General features: G+C 42.3%; 1 protein-coding gene across 2 annotated transcripts in view; it reads left to right on the top strand.

The window, feature by feature from the left end:
- The window catches only part of SLC12A9 (solute carrier family 12 member 9), a 19,800-nt gene extending 1,501 nt beyond the window's left edge, over nucleotides 1-18,299 (top strand). The window contains exons 3-15 of one of the 2 annotated variants that reach the window (XM_069063250.1): nucleotides 553-771; nucleotides 1,328-1,462; nucleotides 1,752-1,883; nucleotides 3,330-3,638; nucleotides 4,318-4,425; nucleotides 5,060-5,171; nucleotides 5,430-5,587; nucleotides 7,409-7,491; nucleotides 7,646-7,770; nucleotides 8,254-8,446; nucleotides 8,663-8,837; nucleotides 9,045-9,191; nucleotides 16,979-18,299. In XM_069063250.1, coding sequence (XP_068919351.1) covers nucleotides 591-771; nucleotides 1,328-1,462; nucleotides 1,752-1,883; nucleotides 3,330-3,638; nucleotides 4,318-4,425; nucleotides 5,060-5,171; nucleotides 5,430-5,587; nucleotides 7,409-7,491; nucleotides 7,646-7,770; nucleotides 8,254-8,446; nucleotides 8,663-8,837; nucleotides 9,045-9,191; nucleotides 16,979-17,850 — 2,730 coding nt within the window. In that variant the 5' untranslated portion in view covers nucleotides 553-590 and the 3' untranslated portion in view covers nucleotides 17,851-18,299. Of the gene's footprint in view, nucleotides 1-552; nucleotides 772-1,327; nucleotides 1,491-1,751; nucleotides 1,884-3,329; nucleotides 3,639-4,317; nucleotides 4,426-5,059; nucleotides 5,172-5,429; nucleotides 5,588-7,408; nucleotides 7,492-7,645; nucleotides 7,771-8,253; nucleotides 8,447-8,662; nucleotides 8,838-9,044; nucleotides 9,192-16,978 lie in introns of those variants that run through there. The other variant, XM_069063251.1, reaches the window with a different exon arrangement.
- Nucleotides 18,300-22,066: the final 3,767 nt, after the last annotated feature.

The following is a 22,066-nucleotide window of genomic DNA, read 5'->3' as shown; positions in this document are numbered from 1 at the left end:
TATCTCCACCCTCTCCCACGTCATCTTACTTCCTCTTTTGGGCAGCAGAACCCAAGGTCAGTTTCCTTTTCAGAAAGGGGGTGAGTGGGGAGGAAAATCTGTGACCTGATGCTAACACCCTTGTTCTCCTTGCAGCCCAGATATGCCTTCCCTAAACATCGAGCATAGGATTTGGGAATGGGGGCAATTGTAAGAGGATTAGTCATCAGGGTTTTTGACTGGCTTTTGTGAGGACCTTTCCTGAGATACCTAGGGTGTTTGTGGCCGAAGTTTTTTTTTTTTTTTTAAGTGATAGTTGTTAAAATTAGTTTTAGAGGTATACTTTGCCCTGGACTCAGCCTTTCTTGCTAATGTGCTTATAGTGTTATAATTCCTTGAACAACAGATTTTTGAGAGGACTTTTGATGGGTTGTGGGTTATTTATAGAAAGAGAATTCTCTCTGGGATTACATGAAATTATAGGGAGTCAGTGGCAAATTTTGCCGAATTCTGTGCTTTGGTAGGTTACGGTCCCTGCCCCTGTCTTCAACTCAGCTTCTGTCTCTCCCACAGGCCCTGTTCCCGTTCAGGTATCTGTCTACTCCCCAGCCATGGCAAGTGAGAGTTCACCACTGCTAGCTTACCGGCTCCTTGGGGAAGATGGAACTACATTTCTGCCGTATGGGATGGGGGGTCCAGGAGGTGTAGCCCTCCGGAAACTCTCCACCTTCCTCGGTGTTGTAGTGCCCACTGTCCTCTCCATGTTCAGCATTGTGGTCTTCATGAGGATAGGTGAGGAGCTGGGGAAACAGCTAGGTATCTGAGATTCAGTGTTTAGAAGGGACCCCCAAGAAGGAAGAGGAGGGTAGTTGTGAGATGTGTGGGGAGACTTTGAGTATTAGGAAGTCTCTTGCTGAAATGGAAAGAGAAACTGGATTTGGGGTCAGAAGGCCTAAAAATAAGTTTTGTTACTTATTAGCTGGGTGACCTTGTACAAAATACATAGCCCTTCTGGGCCTAAATTTCCTCCTCTACAAAATAATTAGAAGGTTTATGGACTATCTTGGTTATGGACTAGATGGTCTGTTTAAGGGCCTTTCCAATCTCAATTCTACATAGTCTCATTCTATCCTTTGCCCTTTTACATAGGGCAGGATCAGTGTGTTGTCCCTGTGGTCTCTATCCACTCCTCCATTCTCTACTCACTTGGAGGACACACATTGCATTGAGAGAGATTGGTGGAAAGGATTCTCTTCCCTTGTGAATCATAATCACTTAGTAGGGTGGGAGCATGTACAGCCCTTTAATCTTGCTTCCCTATAATCTTACTTTCCTCCCTTTCTTACAGGATTTGTAGTGGGCCATGCTGGGCTCATCCAAGCGTTGGCCATGTTGCTGATTGCCTACTTCATCCTGGTGTTGACTGTCCTCTCTGTTTGTGCCATTGCCACAAATGGAGCTGTTCGTGGGGGTGGAGCCTACTGTATCCTCCTATGAGGGCTGAACAAGGGGTGGGCACTTGTATTCTCCAGTACAGATAAGATAGAGTAGTGGGGAGGCTGAGTTTGGGGCTTCATTCTGATGTCTGTTCAAGGAGTGGTTATCTGCTTGAAGAGAAAACCTGCATGGACTGTGGAATATCTACTTGTAGTTTGGTGGAAGGGTACTGGCCACTGTGTTAGAACTAGCACTCTTTGCAATGAGTGGCCCACCTAGGTTTCAAGTCTTTATTTTTCTTTAACTTTCCCTTCTCTTGTGCTTCCCCCTTTCAGTCATGATCAGCAGGACATTGGGTCCTGAGTTTGGAGGAAGTATTGGGCTTATGTTCTTCTTGGCCAACGTCTGTGGCTGTGCTGTCTCTATGCTGGGGCTGGTGGAAGCCATACTGGATGTCTTTGGGGCTGGTTCGTTCTACCAACCCTGGGTCTCCAGAGTGGGGGAGGAGCCAGGAAACTCCAAGATCTTGGGGAATCTGAGGTGTTGGGATTATTTTTGGTAGAGGAATGCCCTGGGGAAGGGATGATAGCAGCCAGTTAATTAGTGAGTATTTTTTTAGTATCTCCTATGTGCTCAACCCTATGTAGTAGTATCAGATGATGAAGGGTTTGAGACATGATGCCTGCCCTCAATGAGTTTATGTTATACTAGTGGAGAAGGGGCAGATGAAATAAACACATAATGGGGGATTGGCCATTGAAGGCCTGTTTCTGGAGCAAGAAAGTGTGTGGTGAGTCCGTTTTTCTGGGTATGCTCTAAAGTGGAGAGCAGGAGCCCCTACCACTCATGTCTTAAAGCAAACTCACCAAACACCTGTATGTTCACAGGACTGGGCCCAACTGGACCCTACTGCAGTCATAGAAAAAAAATTCTGAGTTGTGAGGTGCTCAGTATGGTCCCACAAAAGGAGCATTGGATCTGGAATGAGAGTACCTATATTTTAATCCATACTCTGCCACTTACTTCCCAGTGTGACCTTAAGCAAATCACTTCCCCTCTGAAAGATTCAGTTTCTTCCTCTGTGTCATGCAGTAATTGGAGCAGATAGTCCCTCTTGGCTCTTAATCCTAACTATATTCCTGCTAGAAAATTGAGGGAGGAAGAGAGATCGATCAGCCAGGGTTGGCATGTTTAGGAAAGAATTAAAAACTGGAAGAGGCCTAAGAGTTGTTTAGTTCCACCCCCTCATCTCACAGAAGAAAATGAGGCCTAGAATGGTGGAGTCAGAGGTCATGATAGCAGAGCCAAGAGTTGGATCTAGGTTCTCTGAATCCAAATCCAGAGTTCTTTTCCCAGGGCCATGCTGCCTATCCAAGGGTTTGTCCAGAATTCAGTTTAACTCTAATTTGACAAATCTCTGGTAAACTACTGTTACTTGAAGGTAGTGGGTTTAAGTCAACTTTGAATTTAACACATTCTTAACATAGAGTCCATGACTTGCTTTTATTATATTGATTTCCTTTTGTAATCCTACATATTTTCTTCTGTGCATTTAAAAACATTATTCTAAGAAGGATTTCATAGGTTTCACAAGACTGCCAGAGGGGTCCATGATACAAAAAAAATGTTAAGAACACTTGGTCTAGATGCTCTTTAGCATTTTATTATATTTTGAAACATTTATTATTCGTGAAATTCAGAGACGTGATCCTTGCCGTGGAATTCACAGTGTCTGATGACATTCATGAGAGTAACTGGAATATTTAAAGGATCTGTTTAAAAGGATCTGTTCTGATTTGGGGAGTACCAGATTTCATAGGATCCTATACTTCAATTTAGGTGAACCTCAGATTTGGATAGTTTTTGAGTGTTACTTCCTCCCCCAAATGATCCCATCCCTATTTCTTCCCCAGATACATCAGGGCCAGCAGGGATACGAGTGCTTCCCCAAGGCTATGGCTGGAATCTGCTATATGGAACAATGTTATTGGGCCTGGTGGGTGGGGTCTGTACCTTGGGAGCTGGACTCTATGCACAGGCCTCCTTGCTTACATTCCTGCTGGTCTCTGCCTCCTTGGCCTTGGTTCTGATCAGCTTTATGGCTGTGGGGCCCCGAGATGTTACCCTCCCTCTTAGGCCCAGCACCAATGGTTCCTCGACAGTCCCCCAGCTGGGCCATTTCACTGGCTTCAACAGTAGCACCCTGAAGGCCAACTTGGGTGGTGAGTAGAAGCTGTAACTTGGGGCTCTGCAAAAGGGGAGAAGGGAAGGGCTATCAAGGTCCTGGACAATCAAAATCCTAAGATGAGGGTGAGAACTGAGGGAGAGAGCATTTGGGTATGGGATACTGAGAAAGTAGAAAGCACCAGTCCTAGCACAGTTCAGTTTAATTCAGTAAATCAGCAAATGTGTCTTACCCTCCCACTCTGCAGCCAGCACTATGGGGGGATACAAGAAAAGCGTTAGAGAGTCTTTCTGCTCTCAAGGAGATGTAGAGATAAGATTCATTCAAGGAATAATTAAATAATGACAGACAGTACAGGTTTAAATAAAGTCTGCCACCATAGGCTGGAATGGCAAGAGAAAGTGAGACTTGAGCCTAGTCTTGAAGACTGGAGAGAAGACTTTAGGTCAGCTCAGAAGGGAAGGGAACACATGCCAAGGCAGGAATGAAAGAACAAAAAGGCATAGTAAACTTATATGTGAGTGGAAAAAATTAACCTGGCCAGAGCAGAGGGAGAGGTTGGTTGGGGAAGAGGGAAAATGAGAGCTGGAATATTGGAAGGGAAAGACCAGCATCCTAGCCTCAAGGGCAGGGGGTGTGGAAGAAGCGAAGAGGGCGGCAAGGTTCCCAGGAGAACTGTCCATAACCCCTTCCTCATCTGTGTGTTCCTTTCTCAGCGGGCTATGCCCAGGACTACACCACTGGGGCCACCATGACCTTTGCAAGTGTGTTTGCTGTCCTCTTCAATGGCTGCACAGGCATCATGGCTGGGGCCAACATGTCAGGTGAGTCACTGTTGTCTTTGATCTTCTTCAACAAAGAGCAAGACCTGAGCAGATGGCAAAGGGTCAAGCAGTGATAAGAAATTGACTTCATTTCTAGGAGATACTGCTTGAGTTAAGGAAGCCTGGATTGGTGCCTCAGCTCTGGCAATTCTTAACTTCTCTCCACTTCTCTGCATCATTTTTCTTTTTCTTTTTTTTGGAGGGGGGAGGCAGGGCAATTGGGGTTAAGTGACTTGCCCAAGGTCACACGGCTAGTTTTTGTGTTAAGTGTCTGAGGCCAGATCTGAACCCAGGTCCTCCTGACTCCAGGGCCCGTGCTGTATTCACTGCACCACCTAGCTGCCCCCCTACATAATTTTTCAAATGGGCATAATGATACTTGGCCTATATTCCATGCAGGATTGTTGAAGAAAGTACTTTATAAATTAGCACTCTGTAAAAATGGTAATTGTTCTTTAGCCCTAACTATGTTCTTACCTGCATATTATCCTGATTTCTTTGTATGGCCAGACTTCACTCTTGGAAAGGAAAACCTTTGAGGTTTGATGGAGTCAGAGGACCCTGAGGATTGACACTTCCCACACTCTGTCATCTAACATGTCTTTTCTTGCTTCCCAACCCCTCTTTTCCCCAGGGGAGCTGAAGGACCCAAGTCGAGCTATCCCTCTGGGTACTATTATTGCTGTGGTGTATACGTTCTTCATCTATGCCCTGCTGTTCTTCTTCTCCAGCTTTACCTGTGACAGGTAGGGGTGGGGAGGTGGAATTGGGACCCAGGTTTTGGGGGTGGAGGTGAACAAAAAATATTTGGAGAGGAACTAGATACCTAGATCTCTGTGGGAAGTATAGGCTGGGGCTTGGGGAAAGGTATCTGGGTCACTAAGGGAAGCAAAGTTCCAAGGAGAATTATGGGCAAGAGAATAGGCTGTCTAGGTCACTGAAAAGGAGGGCTAACCATGATAGTAATTAGATAGCAAGTGTTATCTTTGCTTCTCTCCCTCAAGGACATTGCTACAGGAAGACTATAGCTTCTTTCGAGGCATCAGCCTGTGGCCTCCAATGGTGCTAATTGGCGTGTATGCTGCATCACTCTCAGCCTCCATGAGCTCACTCATTGGTGCCTCACGAATTCTCCATGCCCTGGCACAGGATGACCTTTTTGGTGGGTTTTCTTTTTTATTCCTTGTCCTCAGTTTCCCCCGCCCCCAATTTTTAATGATTTTTATTTAAAGTTTTGAGTTCCAAATTTTACCCCTCCCTTCTACCTTCCCTCCCCTTTCCCTTCCCTAGGATGGTAAGTAGTCAGATATAGGTTATACATGTGCAATTATATAAAACATTTTCCTATTATTCATTTTGTACAAGAAGACTTAAAAAAAATCAAAGAAAGAAAGTGAAAAACTGTTCTTTCCCAGGAGGCAGATAGTATGCTTCAATTAGTCCTTTGGGATTGTCTTGGATCATTGCATTGCTGAGAATAGCTAAGTCATTCACAGTTCTTCATTGAACAATATTGCTGTTACTGTGCACAACATTCTCCTGGTTCTGTTCACTTCACTATGTATCAGTTCATTTAAGTCTCTCCATTTTTTCTGAAATCATTGTGCTTGTCATTTCTTATAGTATATATAGTAGTATTTATATATAGAATATATATTTATAATTACATATTTATATATATAAAAATATAGAATTATATATAGAATATAGTAGTATTCCATTACAATCATATACCAGAGCTTGTTTAGCTATTCTCCAATTGATGGGCATCCCTTTGATTTCCAATTCTTTTATTTTTTTTTGGAGGGGGAAAGGCAGGGCAATTTGGGTTAAGTGACTTGCTCAAGGTCACTTGGCTAGTAAGTGTTAAGTGTCTGAGGCCGGATTTGAACTCAGGTCCTCCTGACTCCAGGGCCAGTGTTTTACTCACTGTGCCACCTAGCCACCCCTGATTTCCAATTCTTAGCCACCACAAAAAGAACAGTTATAAATATTTTTGTACAAATAGTTCCTTTTCCCTTTTTTTGGATATCTTTGGGATATAAACTTAGCAGTGGTATTGATGGATCAAAGTGTATGCACAGTTTTATAGCCCTTTGGGCATAGTTCTAAATTTCTCTCAAGAATGATTGGATCAGGGGCAGCTAGGTGGCGCAGTGAATAGAGCACCTGCCCTGGAGTCAGGAAGATCTGGGTTCAGATTCGGCCTCAGACGCTTAACCCAAAAACTAGCTGTGTGACCTTGGGCAAGTCACTTAACCCCAATTGCCCTCCCCCCAAAAAAAGAATGGTTGGATCACTTCACATCTCCACCAACCATTAGTGGTTTTCCCACATCCCCTCCAATATCCAGCATTTCCTTTTTTCGTTATATTGGCTAGTGATAGATGTGAGGTGTTACCTCAGAGTTGTTTTAATTTGCATTTCTCTGAGTAATAGTGATTTAGAGCATTTTTTCATATGACTATAAATAGCTTTGATTTCTTTGTCTGAAAACTGCTTGTTTGTATCCTTTGGCCATTTATCAGTTGGGGAATGACTTGTATTTTATAAACTTGACTCGGTTCTCTATATATTTGAGAAATGAGGCCTTTATCAGAAATACATGCAGAAATTTTGCCCCATTTTTTTGCTTTCCTTGTAGTTGGTTTTGCATTGCTTTTGTTTGTGCAAAACTTTTTAAATTTTATATAATGGAAATGATTTATTTTACATTTTATAATGTCCTCTATGCCTTCTTTGGTTTTAAATTTTTCCCTTATCCATAAATCTGAAAGATAAACTATTCTATGCTCTCTTAATTATCCTCAGTTTTAATGAGTATATATTTCTATATTCATTCCTCCCCCTAGTTATATGGCCTTCTTGAATTCTCTGGGTTTTCTTAAATTCTCCCTTTACCATTTGTTGGGTTGCTCCCGCCTTGTTATCTTTTGAAGTTTTCTTGTTTAACCTCTGCCTGTCCCATCTCTTTCCCCTGCAGGGATAATTCTGGCTCCAGCAAAAGTTGTATCCCAGGGAGGGAACCCCTGGGGAGCCGTGTTGTACTCCTGGTGTCTAGTGCAGGTGAATTGGGGGGACTCTCATAGTCTATCTCTCTTCCTTCCCCTAAATGGACAGGAAGCAGGGTGGGAAGTCAGCATTGAGGGAAATGTGGACCTTGTGGATTTTGGCCAAGGGCAGGGTTTGGTGAGGGGACCTAAGCACCTTTTCCTTCTAGGTAATGCTTCTGGTTGGGAAGCTCAACACCCTGGCAGCTGTGGTCACAGTGTTCTACCTGGTAGCCTATGCTGCAGTAGATCTTTCATGCCTGAGCCTTGAGTGGGCTTCGGCCCCCAACTTCCGGTGAGGGGCATATAACCTTAAGCTCTGGAGAGAACATTGATATTTTAGAAGTCTGGGATTCTGGGTTGGAAGGATTGGAGAGTTAGAGATGGAAGGGACCTTAGGGGTTATTTAATCCAGCCCCTCATTTTATAGTTATGGAAATTTAGACCCAAGGAAGTTATATTATTTGCCCAAGGTAGTAATTAGCACAGTTGAGATTTGAATTCAGGGCCTTTGACTTCAAATACCACTGTCCCACATAGGCCTAGAGAAATCAAATGACATGTCTAGTAAATGGCAGGACTGGAACTAGAACTCAAGTCTTTTGATGCCCCACTCAGTGTTATTTCTACTATGTCATGCCTGGGGGTGGGGATGAGTTAGAGAAAAAAGTTGGATTTGGGTCCCTAGAGCCTGGAATGAATTAACCCCAAGGGTATAGAGCTGGGGGTCCCATGTTCATTTATCCTTGTCTTAAGTGGCCTGTCTTTCTTCCATTAGCCCCACTTTCAGCCTGTTCTCCTGGCACACCTGCTTGTTGGGCATGGCCTCCTGTCTACTCATGATGTTCCTCATAAGCCCAGGAGCTGCAGGTGGATCTCTGCTGCTCATGGGACTGCTTTCTGCACTGCTCACTGCCCGAGGAGGACCTAGCAGCTGGGGCTATGTCAGTCAAGCCCTGCTGTTCCACCAGGTTAACAGGGGGAGGGATTCAGGGAATTGCTGATAGAGGTTGTATGGCTCTTCCTTATCCTTGTCCTTAACCCTGGGAGGGAGTTTGTGAGGGGGTTTCAAGGCACCCCTTTCCTGAGAGAGACTCGAACTGTTACCTAATGTGAGAAGAGAGGTGGATTTGGGGAATAGTGGGATGAGAAAAGCTGTATAATGCTGTATAATCTTATCTACTCAGGTCCGAAAGTACCTATTGCGGCTGGATGTGCGGAAGGACCATGTAAAGTTCTGGAGACCACAGTTACTGCTGTTAGTGGGAAACCCAAGAGGGGCACTACCCCTGCTACGACTGGCCAATCAGCTTAAAAAGGGTGGCCTCTATGTGCTGGGCCATGTCATCTTGGGAGACCTTGGTGAGGACCTCCCCAGCCCCCAAAATGTACTCTCGATAGCCCCCATTCATAAATCCCTTGGTTCCCTAGTTCATTTTAAACATCATTCATGTTCTCTAGCCACCCCTTCCTCTGGGCCTCTAGGGGGAATGGAAGTTTCTGTATAAGACTTTAAGGAAGGGGATGAAGATTTTCTAATGTTTCCCAATTCTCAAACTTCCCACTCAGATTCTCTACCTTTGGACCCTGTGCAGCCCCAGTATGGGGCATGGCTGAGTCTCATAGATCGTGCTCAAGTGAAGGCTTTCGTGGACCTTACTCTTTCACCTTCTGTGCGTCAGGGGGCCCAGCATCTGCTGCGTATTTCTGGTCTTGGTGAGACTTTCTTCCACACATCCTCTCAGTCCCATCCTTGTTCACTCCCCACCTTCCCCTCCTGATGCCTACTACTAGTTTCTGTTTCCATTTGTGTCAGTTAGAAAATGTTTATAAATACACCAGTTTGGGTAAAGGACTAGACTAGGCATTGTGGGAAGAATAGTCCCTACAGTTGTAGAGATTGCAATCTATTTGGGGAAGTAAAATATGCACATACACAGATGCAGATAATTAATAATACAGGGCAATATGTGATAAGCTTCAGATGAATGGTGCAGATAATAATTGCTCTAAGAATATAGAGAACGGAGTCAGTCAACAAATACTTATTAAGGCGCAAAGTAATGTGCCAAGCACTGAGCTAAGTAAGGCAAAAATAGTCTTTGCTCTCAAGAAGCTTCCAGACTAATGGAGGAGAGACTATAGGCAAATAGCTATGTATAAACAAGATATACGTAGAGTAAACTGGAACAGTCTCAGAGAGAAGGCTGTAGTATTAAGGGGGATTAGTGGAAGGTAAGATTTTAGCTAAAGCTACAGGAAGTCAGGAGTCAGAGGTGAGAAAAGCATGGGAGATAACCAGTGAAAAAATACTGAGTAATAGAGATAGAGAACCTTATGTAAAGACTAACAAGAAGGCCAGCATCCCCACATTGTAGAGTAGGAAGGAGGTACAAAGCATAATCAGACTGGAAAGATAGGATGGGGCCCAATTATGAAGGTCTTTAAAAACAAAACAGAGAAGATTTTATATTTAATTCTGGAGATATTTGGGAGCCAAGGAGTTTATTAAATGGGAGTGGAGTGGGTGGGAGGGAATTTAGACCTGGCCTTTAGGAATATCCCTTTAGCATCTGAGTGTATAATGGACTGGAGAGCAACGAACAGGCTATTTCACTAGTCTAGGAAGGAGGGCTACATGGGGGTAGAGAAAAGTAGAAGTATACGAGAGACATTATGAAGGCAAAATGAACAGATTTCATGAGAATTAGTAAAGAAAGCCAGCAACAGCAGATAGTAAAGAGATAGGGAAGATGATGCTTAGGTTGCTAGCCTAGGTGACTAGGAGGAAGTTGGGAAGAGGGAAGGGTTTTTGGGAAAAGATAATGAATTCAGTTTTGAACATGTGTTTAAGCTGTCTACAGGATATCCAGTTAGAGATGTCTGGTAGGCAGCTAGAGATGTGAGACTAGAGGTGAACAAGAAGATTAGGGCCTGATAAGTAGATTTGAGAATCATGAGAGATAATTTAATCTCTGGGAGCTGATGAGATTACTAAGTGAAATAGTATAGGGAGAGAACAGAAGAAGACTCAGGACTGAGCTCTGTGGTACACTCACAGTTAGTGGGCCTGACCTGAATTAAAATCCAGGAAAGGAGACTGAGACAGAACAGTCAGATGGGTAGGAGGAGAACCAGTAGCAAGTTGTGTCCTAGGGAAGAAAAGAGAGAAAGCTAGTTGGAAAGAAAATAAAGAGATGTGAAAGAAGAAAAAGAGAATAGAGGAAAGGAAACTGATTAACTGCTTCTTTTGTCAAAGGCTGAAGAGAAATCAAGAAAGATGAGGACTGAGAAAAGGCTGTTATTAAATTTGGCAATTAAGATATCATTGGTAACTTTGGAAAGACCCGTATTGGTGGAATGGTAAGATCAGAATCCAGACTGCAGAAAGATAATTGAGACAAGAGGTGGTGAAGGCATCACTTGTGAATGGTCTTCTCAAGGTGTTTAGCCACAAAAGGGGGGAGCAAAATGGGATGATAGTGGGGATGGATCAAGTGAGTTTTTTGAGGATAGGGAAGATCTGGGCATGTTGTAGTCAGCAGGAAAGCAAACGGTAGGGAGAGATTAAAGAATAATAAGAAAATTAAGGTGGTAGAGGGGGTAATCTGCTGAAGAAGATGGGATGGGATAACTTGCTCATATAAAGGGACTGGCCTGGGTGAAGGGAAGGGTCACCTCTTCATGATAGAGACAGAAGTGAAGAAGATAATATAGCAGAATGCATCTGAGTGATGTGAGATGAAGAAGAGAGGAAAAGAAACTCTCAGTGAATGTCCTCAGGTTTTTTTTTTCTTCAGTGAAATATGAGACAAGATTCTCATTTGAAAGTATAGGGGGAGCCTTGGGAAGTTTGAGGAAAGATGAAAAGGCTTAGAAAAGCCACTGTGGTGAGTGAGATATTAATTGATCCAGGAAGCAGAAAAAGACTGCCTTGCAGTGCTGAGAATCCAGTTGGTATTATGTAACATAAATTTATATTAGACCCAGTCATCATGGTTTCATGATTTTCTCGATCTCTATTCAAGAGCACATAAATAAGAATGAAAGATGGTGGCAATGAGCTGATGCTGGGGCTTGGCAAGGCAAGATTGGCAATAGGATAAAGGGGTAAGAAACTCAAAAGAAGAGGATAGTGTAGAATTGAACTGGTTCACCTGGGAGTCAAGATGTTGAAGGAAGAAAAATGCTGCAGCCAGTGCAGGGTTATTATCCTGGGAGGGAGGTGGAGGTGGAGGGATTGGAATTCAGAGTGAGGTTGAAGAACAGGGTTAGGAGTCATAAGATAGAAGGAAAGATGGGATGGCCAAAGATTATGATCAGATAAAGGAATTGCAGATTTTATGAGCATAAAAGTGGAATACTTGTGTCTTATGACAAGGTTAAGGGGTATGACCGTTGCCTGTGTAACTGAGGTATGAGTAGAACAGTAATTGGTAATGGGAAATGGATAAGTTGAAAAACTAGGTTGTTACGGTATGAAGTCCCATGGTATGAAGGCAAGAATTCAAGAGGAAAGAAAGACTGTAAACCATACAAACTCATTGAGGAAGGAAGAAAAGTGTCCTTGAGGTAGATATCAGCTAGATGACAGCTACCAGAATCTTGATTGAGTGATAAATATAGGAGGAGAGGTTACTGAGTAATGGTGGTAAAAGGAGGGCCTAGAAGTAGGAATAGGGAGCAAGGTGTATACTGAATCTAACACCACAACCAATGAAAGTACAGCCAGTAATGGAAAGGGTGCCCAGGTATGCCTGGATCTCAGTCAGAGCCAGAAGATGGAGTGGGATAGGAAAAAGTTTAAAATGAAATCAAGTTTATTAACTATGGAGCAGTCATTTCACAGAGTACAATTGAAAAGTAGATTTGGAGTTGGACTTTTGAGGGGTAGGGCTGAGGATCATGGGATTTACAAAGTGGATAATAGGGATTGAGAATGACTTCTATACAGTGACAGCCAGAGTTTCAGATATCACTGGGATGTGGAGAGAGTATGCATATCTTACTCTATGAGTTTAAGTTGGAGAGTAGTCTATTGAGGGAAACAGATGATTAAACTATTCAAGGCCCTCTCTTGAGATCCAGCTTCATAGCAGGTAAACATTAAGCCATGTAAGGCCAAAGAGGCCATATTTACATCTTAGCAGACAAGCTGAGCAGATGAAGGTATAACCTAGGGAATTCCAGACAGGTGACAGGTGTGGATGTTTTAGGGTGATGATATAAACTGTTCTATTGGTCTACTTTTCTAGTTTTTTAAAACCAATAGCAAATATTTTTAATGATTAATATTTTATGATATAATTTTGTTCAGGAAGTGCTATTTACTCTTTTTTCCTACTTTTTCCCTCCATTATTTCCTTTGAAATTTTAGACCTTTTATTCCTCAGAATGACTTTTATTACTTTACTTAGCTTTTTAAAATAGCCCTTGGAAATTTGGCATAGGACTACATCTATACATTACTTTGGACAGTATAATTTGTATTATATTGTTGTGACCCAACCATGAGCAATGAATTAATTTGTCATAATTTGTCATATTTGTCATTATTTCAAAGTATTTGTAATTATATTTACATAAGGCTTGAGTATGGAAACTGCCAATGGCTCAGTGGTTTGTTACTGAGACTGGAATCAGGAAGACCTGATTTCAAATCCAGCCTGAGATACTTACTGGCTGTGTGACCCAGAGCAAATCACTTAATCTCTGATTGTATGACAGAATGGATCCACTAGAGAATTCCAGTATCTTTGCCAAAAAAAAACAACCCAAAACAAAACCAAAAATACCAACCCAATTGGGATCATGAAGGATTGAGCATGACTGAAACAACTGAACAACAAGAAGTCTTGAGTATATCTTGGTAAACTGACTCTGGGAGGCAAATTTTGGGAAGAAAATCTTTAACCTGGAGAGCCCCCTAAGAAGAGCTACCAAGATGGTGAACAGCCTTAAGATTATAGCACAGGGAGACTCTTTGAAGGATCTGGGAATGTTTGACTTGATGAAGAAGACTTGGGAGGTTCTCATGTGGAAGAATAACTAGTTCTTTCTCTCATAAGACAACTAGTAGAATGTAAGTGCCTTAAAGACAGGAGTTATTTGTTGTTGTCCTTACAATCACAGTTCCTTTAATTAAGCCAGAAGTTGTGGAGAAGCAAAATTAATCTCAGTGTACAAAGAAACTTTTCAACAGAGCTACCCAAAAATGGAATGAGCTTTTGGGGGAGGGGAGGTTGTAGGTTCCTGCCCCTAAAGTCTTCAAGAAAAGGTTGGATTGATAGGGAAAACTGGGGTAGCTGTGACCTCTTAAGTAAAGGGTGAGTCACTGAGAGTCATTTATGCCACTGAACAGACAGTGGCAAGAGAATGAGGAACCTGAGAAGACATAGCAAAGGACCTGAAAAGCTGTTCTGTTGGAGGTGGGGCATTTAGAAGCAGTGATCTGAGAGAAGTTGGAGAAAGGTGGGGCTATTGTAGAAGAGATTTCTCATCCAAGTATGGTTAAACTTTAAGGCTTCTTAGGTCTTTTCCACCTCTGAAATTTTGTGATTTTTGACATGTCCTTTATGGAGTCCGACTTTTTTTGGTGGGGGAGAGGTAATAAACAAACAAATATATTGGGATCTTGTATTTTCTGCACCTTTCCAGCAGTTGTGATGCAGTGAAGATGTGATCTTCTATTTCTGTGGAAAGTCATTTGTAAATGCTTGCCTATTTCCTTTTTACTTTTTCATCAAGGATCTCATTACGATGTTTTTAAATCAAAAAAATAGATAAGTGGGTTTAGTAGTAGTAGTTGCTAATGTCTTAGTTGTGTTTTAGTAGTGATAACACCATCTGTGGGTTTTTTTTTTTTCTGTTATCTTCAACTCTTTGACTTTGTGGACATTTTTTTTTTTTGCTTTTTGGAGGGCAGTTGGGGTTAAGTGAGTTGCCCAAAGTCATACCACTAGTAAGTGTGTCAAGTGTCTGAGGCTGGATTTGAACTCAGGTCCTCCTGATTCCAGGGCCAGTGCTCTATTCACTTCACCACCTAGCCACCCCATGACTTTGTGGAAATTTGTACCTTGATGCCTTTAAAATTTTGTTGACATTCTGGTAGTTATTGCCATTATCACAAAGCAGAGAAAGGTGAAATGTTAGCAGACTAATCAGATAAGGGAAATTCAGAGTTCATAAACCTGGAAGTAGAACATTTATGGCTGATCGTACGATCAACACTGACTTCTATGTATAGCTGCAGTGGTGGGGAGGAGTGGGTTATGAGAAATGAGCGAGTGTAGGCACTGGAGATGACAGCATTTGAAGGAATATCAATAGTGAACATTCAAGTCCTTTACTATGAGGGAAGGAAAGCCTTTGAAACAGGAGAGTGCCCTAGAAATCGGTAGATAATGGCTACTAGAAGTTCAGTTGGGTGGTAGATAGGGATTGAGTGAACCTTGGAGGAGGTGAGGTTACTGAATGAGCTTGAGAATGGTAGCGAGGAGCAAGGAGTTCTTGACCAGTCAGTTGAGGGGAATGAATGAAAGTGCAACCAGTGCTGGAAAGGGAGTCCAGGGAGATTGTCATCAGGGGCAAGCCAGGTTTTTATGAGAGCCAGAAGGCGAATAGAGTGGAAAAGAAAAAAAATTAAGATGAAAGTAAATTTATTACCTGTGGAGCCCTTATTCCAAAGAGCACAGTGGGCAGGTAGTTTTAGAGTGAGGCATTGATGGGACTGAGTTGAGGGGGATAGGAATAGGGGAGTGGATAGTGAGGGATGGAGAATGGGATTTGTGTAATGACAGCTGTATGTTCAGAATCACTATAATGGAGAAGGTATGACCAGGTGAGTTTGATCATTGCCAAATGAGTTCAGGAGAATTATTAACATCAGTAGCTGTTCAGCCCCTAGTGTTGTCTTCTTAGGGTGTTGGACAGCTTAGGTGAGGGGACTGGTGAGAATTACTGATGGAATAGTGTTTCTCTCCTGTCCCTGCAGGCAGGACAGATCGGAAGATAGCTGGAGGGAACAGGAAGGAATGGTCCCCTGTGGGCAAGTAGGAAGAGGCCATCTTAGCAGACCAGCACACAGCAATAGAATAGCATGTACTTGATCCCCTGCTGCTTGAAAGAGAGGCCGGGCCAGGAGACTTGCACCAGAGGGAATGTCTCTCTAATCCCCAGAAGGGATCTCACAACATCGTAGCCCCACCATTCTGCCAAAGCAAGTTGCAAAGCCTCTGCTTTTCTGTCTTAGTACAGAGGTGCAAGAGCAACAAACTCTTGTGAAAAACTTCACCTTTCTCCAACTTTAGGGGGCGCCAGAGAGCAATGGCTGTCCCTGGAGTTCTTGGTCAATGAAGTCATTTTCTTTCTGGGATGTCAGAAATCTCTAAGCTGAACTGAAGCCTTCTCTGATGACTGCTTCTAAATGCCCCACCTCCAACAGAACAGCTTTTCAGGTCCTTTGCTGTGTCTTCTCAGGTTCCTCATTCTCTTGCCACAGTGGCATAAATGACTCTCAGTGACTCACTTTTTAGTTAAGAAGTCACAGCTCCCCCAGTTTTCCCTATCAAATTGATGTTTTTTTTTTTTTAAATCATGCTTCCTCCATAGGAGAAGGATATCTTATTTTCTTGGTTTTGCTCCTTTTGGTCATAAAACATGTAGGTATAAATTAGCATGTGCCCCCCTTCCCTTTTTCTTTTTCTTCTCTCCCTTTCCTCCCACCCAGAGGCTTACAGCATGACTTCCTCACTTGAATCAACCAGGCAGGAAAGAGGGAACAAATTGTTCCCTTGGGAGTCTTTTGTCTGTCTCTCAGTTCTAGTTCAGTAGTCAACAAAAAAATCATTTTGCCCACAGGCACACAGCTAAGTGTCAGAGGCAGGACTTGAATCCTCAGGTCTTCTTAATTCTAAGACAGTCCTCTACCCAAGATGATAGAATTCCTCTCCTGAAAGAGTGTCCCATGAAATAATATTTATTATAGTCTCTAGGTGGGTAATAAAGCTAAACTCTTTAAGTCTTTTATTTACCTCCTTAAGGAGAACCTAAGGGGTCAAAAAATTATATGTATTAGCACACTCTGCTTTTAAACTGTGGTCTGTTGCCAGGACTATGTTCAAAGACTTTCCCACTAAGTAGAACTTGTCAGAACTTGTTCACAGGCATAGCCTTTGAGAACCCAAGATTACCATTTTAATTTTGCAATCACTTCCTTTCATACATTATATTTACTTATTGAAGTAGGGCTCATCCATGGTGGGATTTCAGTTATTAGGTATAGTCAAATGAAATAATGTATTTGAGAGCACTTTGTAGGTTTTCAAAGGTATCAAGGTTGGCATGAGTATGAGCATATTGAATGATCCACAAGGCACAAAGCAAGCTAACTTAGGTGCCCACTAAGTACAAACTAAGAAATGAAGTGCTGAAAGTCTTTGAAGGAGTCTATCTTATTTTCATGCATTTTTTTTCTTCCGTTTCCTGCTCTGCCTTCTCCCCAGGTGGCATGAAGCCCAACACATTGGTCCTAGGATTCTATGATGATGCATCACCTCAAGACCACTTCCTAATAGACCCAGCCTTCTCAGAGCCAGTGGAGGGAGAAGGTCCTGCCCTGGACTCTTTGTTCCCTCCACCACGAGCCCCTGGCAGTCCTCGGGCCCTCACTCCCCACAACTATGTGGCCACAGTGGTAGATGCCCTGAAGATGAACAAAAATGTCGTGCTAGCTCGAGGGTGTTGGGCATTGCCACCCGAACGGCTAACCCGGAGCTCTGGGGGTTCCTCTCAGTCTCACCATGTGGATGTGTGGCCCCTTAACTTGTTGCGGCCAAAAGGGAGCCCTGGTTATGTGGATGTCTGTGGCCTCTTCCTCTTGCAGATGGCGACTATCCTGAGCATGGTACCTGCTTGGCAGAGTGCCAGGCTTCGAATCTTTCTGTGTCTAGGACCTCAGGAAGCCCCTGGGACTGGTGAGGCAAGGCTCCGGGTGTTGTTGAGTCAGCTTCGTATCCGAGCAAAGGTTCAGGAGGTAGTCTGGGGTGAAGGAGGCAGAATAGATGAGGGAGAAGATGAGGGGAACTTTGTGAATGGGAGCCGTGGAGATGCTGAGGCTGATGCACTAGCTGTCAGTGCCAATGCCCTGGTTCGGGCACAGCAGGCCAATGGTAGGGGTGAGGGTCCAGGGGGCCCTGAAGGGGATCATAGGAAGGAAGGGCCAACTACAGCCCTTACCTTCCTCTACTTGCCTCGGCCACCTGCTGACCCTGCCCGCTATACCCGATACTTAGCTCTGTTGGAGATGCTGAGTCAGGACCTAGGTCCAACACTGCTCATTCATGGGGTCACTCCGGTCACTTGCACTGATATTTGATTTTGCTCCTCTTTTTTAGGAGGAACTGAGGGGGGGGGAATGATTAGGTCTAGTTGCCCATATCAATCATGTGTTCTCTGAGATTTGAAGAGGAGGCTAATTTGGATTTGCCTCCTAGGGCCAAAATCCCAGAAAGGATATTAAATTGATCATTTTAAGGGGCTTAACTTCTGTCTCCATTGTGGGAAGGGCCTTTCTGCATTGATGAGGGTGGCTGTGCCCCTTTAAATTATGAATGTGTGTGGAAGGGGACCCAGATTTCCCACTTCAAACCCACTTTGCTTTCACTTCACTGGTGCCTTGTTAGGAGGGGCAGGTTCTCCTCATCTTGGGCTTCTATCCTTTAGCCTACCTCACCCTGATCCCTTATTTCTGACATTCACTAGCCTCCCAAGGCTTTTTGTATTTTAAATTTTTGTGCTTGCCATGAATAAAAGACCAACATGTTATGTGTTGTCTGGCTGTTGCCTGGTGAAAGTGGGAGATGGGAAGAACGTTAGGGTATTCCTCTTTCTTAGGGTGGCTTTTGACTTATAAGTACCTGTGGATGTCTGAGAATTGGGGTTAGAGAGTGGGGAAATGGGGAAGAAGGTGGTTGGAAAGTAGGTAAGCCTGGAGACTCCTCCAGTCAGGCCTGGGCTGCATAAATTCCTGAGGAGACCCTGAGATATACAAACTAGCAAAGGTGGGAAGCTGAGTATAGACCAGACATTTGAGGCTTTGGGTTAGTCTTGTGTGATGCTAATTGCCAAACAGATTAAGAGAAAGGCACTAAGCAGAGACATCTACCAGAAACCCTTAGCAGGAGCCCAGTAGCTGGGAGAAGAACCCCAGGCACAGCCTAAGTCAGGTAGGTCCAAAGCAGAACCCAACTTAGAAGCAGCCCTATACTCCCTTGAGGGAGGAACTTAGTCACCATATTCAGAACAAGTCAGGCCCTGCCCATGCCATTTTTGGCCCAAGCAAAGGTTGAACTAAGCATATAATTCCCACCCTCAACCAAAATACTAGGGCTAATGAGTAAACCAAGGAAAACTCCAAATACCATGGTTTGGGAACACACAAGGGATAAATTTTGAGGTAGATTGTAACCCATGAGAAGTCCAGGTGAAGCCTTCAGGAAAAAAAAAATGCTCTGACTACAATGATTACAGGAGTGCCTAGGAAAAATTAAAAGAAGAGGGGGGAAAAGATTTTAAAAATGGAATAGCTAGGGAACAGTCAGTGGAAAGCATTCACAAATTTAAAAAGGAAATTAGGGTGGACTGATTAGAAAAAAATGACTTGACAAAAAGAAACATTTAAACACAATTTAAAAAGAAAAAAAACCCATGAAATATGTAAGAAACACCTGGCCTGGAAAATAGTTCAAGGAGAAACAGCCTAAAAATTATCTTAAACTGTCTGAAATTTATTACCAAACAAAAATGTCTAAATATCATGTTTCAAGAAATTAAAAATGAAAACTGCCTAGAAATCTTAGAACAAGGGGTAAAGTAATGAGAATACACCAGTCACCTCCTGAAAGACATCACAAAACAAAAATTCCCAAGAAGATTGTAGCCAAAATCCAGAGCTTGCAGTTCAAAGGGGAAAAAAAGTTGATCCAAAAGAGTTCAGGTACAAAGGGGTCATACACACAAGGTGCAGTTAGGTGGTGCAATGAATAGAGCACTAGCCCTAAAGTCAAGAGGACCTGAGTTCAAATTCAGCCCCAGACACTTAACACTTACTAGCTGTGACCTTGGGTAAGTCACTTAACCCCAATTGCCCTGTCTTCCCCTCTCCAAAAAGACCAAAAAAAAAAAAATCACAAAAAGTCTTGGCAGCTGCTACCATAAAGAAGTTGGAAAATGATATTCCAAAAGGCAAAAAATAAGTGTTTAAGCCAAGAATAGCTTATCCAACAAAAACTAAATATAATCCTGCCTGGGATGGAGGGAAGGAGTGAGGAAAGGAAAGAGGGAGTGGATCTTTAATGGAATATAGCATTTCTAAGAATTCCTGATGAAAAGGCCAGACCTGATTAGACATTTTGAAATGGAATTGGAAGAGCTGAATTTACATAGGCCATTTAGTTGGAAGGGAACATGTCAGGATGAATTGTTTACATATTAATAGTGGGATAAGAAACAAGTTTTGTCTCAGAACCCTAATATATTTAAAGGTCATGGAAAAAGGTAAACATAGCAAAGGGCTGGTGAGTGGTTATGTTCTTTTTTATGGTCTTAGGAAAAGATAAAATGGGAAGGATAAGCTGTACTAAAGAAGATGAAAAAGGAGGGAAATGATATAATAGATACATGATATTAGATAAATATAATTATTATAATATATTATCATAATATGGTATATTATGATAATATATAATTAATATTAGATAAATATAATAGATAAATGATATATAATAGATACATGATACAATGAGGAGTAATCATGGAAGAAGGGGTGGGAGGAAATAGGTATTCCATGAACCAAACAAAGGAAGATTCAACACAATTGCATGTACCTACATGGATATTTTGGCATAGTAATACAATAAATTCAAAAGTAAAAGAGTATGAGGGGCGGCCAGGTGGCTCAGCGAGTAAGAGCACCGGTTTTGGTTTCAGTGTTGGGATGACCTGGAGATAGAATCCTGGGTTCAGACACTCAGCACCACACCCAGAAATAACTGGCCAGGTAACCTTGAGCAAGTTACTTAACCCCAATTGCTTAAAAAAAAAAAAAAAAAAGAGCATGAAATAGTGAAAAAGGGTTGGGAAGGGGAGAATCTAAGAAGGAGGCCACAATATGAAATGGAATGGTCATAAGCAAAACAAAATTTGAATGTTGGAGAACGGATATTAAAAAAAAGGAATAAAGAGTGAGAATTTGGGATTGGGGGAAGGTTGGGAAGAAAAGAGAGGAAATGGTATTGTTTGTTCTTGTTACCCACAGTTCTCAGACAGGACTAATGACATCAGGAGGGTGATGTCTTGACTTGCAAATGAATTGGATTTAAGTGAGGCAGAGCTATGCAGAGTCATCAGTCTTGCTCTCTCCTCCAGAGTCATTTCATTCTGAGTCCAGAGGCAAGGCAAAGGTCAGGACAACTGGCAGTGGCCCCAAATGCAGTGGGAGACCTTGGCCTTTTTAAGGTAAGGTATTTCCCAGGTCTCAGTTTGTCTGAGGCAACACCCATTCTGGTATTTGTAGATCACAAGTGTCCAGCAACTCTCTTACCACCTTCTTATAAAGTGGGGGATGGGAGCAATAAGATGGAGAGAAGTACACAATGATTATAACTCTGAATGTGAATGGGATGAATTCACCCACAAAATGGAATGGATTGGAAAACAGAATTTGATATGTTTATAAGAAATAATTGAAACATAAAGATTCACAGGGTTAAAATGAAGTGCTAGAGCAAATTTCATTGTGCTTCAGCTGAATTTTAAAAAGCAAGGGATAGTAATCATAATTCCAGATAAGGCTATATATGGTAAATATAAACAAGATAAAAAGACAAGCAGAGAAATTATATTTTAAGGCACCATAAATAAGGAATACTTGAAGGAAAAGTTAATCTAATTGGAAGAGAAATAGTAAAGTTTTTAACAGTGGGGAACCTTAATATACCCCTTTTAGATCTATAGAAATTGAGCCAAAAGATTTTTTAAAAATCTGACTAAAAGGGGTGGCCAGGTAGCACAGCGAGTAAGAGCACCGGCTCCAGTGTTGGGATGACCTGGAGATTGAATCCCGGGCTCAGACACTTAGCACCCACCCAGAAACACCTGGCTGTGTACCCTTGAGCAAGTTACTTAACCCTGATTGCTTAAAAAAAAATCTGACTAAAACTTTAGAAAAATTAGAGATGATAGCTAGTAAGATGGAAATAGGAAAGAATTATATACTGCTTGCTACACAATGCAGCTTCATAAAAATTGACAATGTATTGGGACATTATAACTTCTCTAAAAATTATAGAAAAGCAATAATAATAAATATACTAGTCACAATGTAATAAAATTACATTCAGTAAGGGACTATTGGAATAATTAAAAATTAGAGACTATATAAAATAACTTTAAAGAACTTGTGGGACAGTGAACAAATTATAGGAACAATAGAAAATTTCACAAAAGAAAATGACAATAATGTGACAACATACCAAAACTTATGGGATGCAGCTAAAACAGTTCTTTGGGGAAAATATATATCGCTAAACACT

Source organism: Petaurus breviceps, unplaced genomic scaffold (genome assembly GCF_028583685.1).
Source record: "Petaurus breviceps papuanus isolate PSGF00001 unplaced genomic scaffold, PetGlider_PUasm1.0 90537, whole genome shotgun sequence".
In the NCBI taxonomy this organism is placed as follows: domain Eukaryota; kingdom Metazoa; phylum Chordata; class Mammalia; order Diprotodontia; family Petauridae; genus Petaurus; species Petaurus breviceps.
This window is presented reverse-complemented; position numbering and strand designations above follow the sequence as displayed.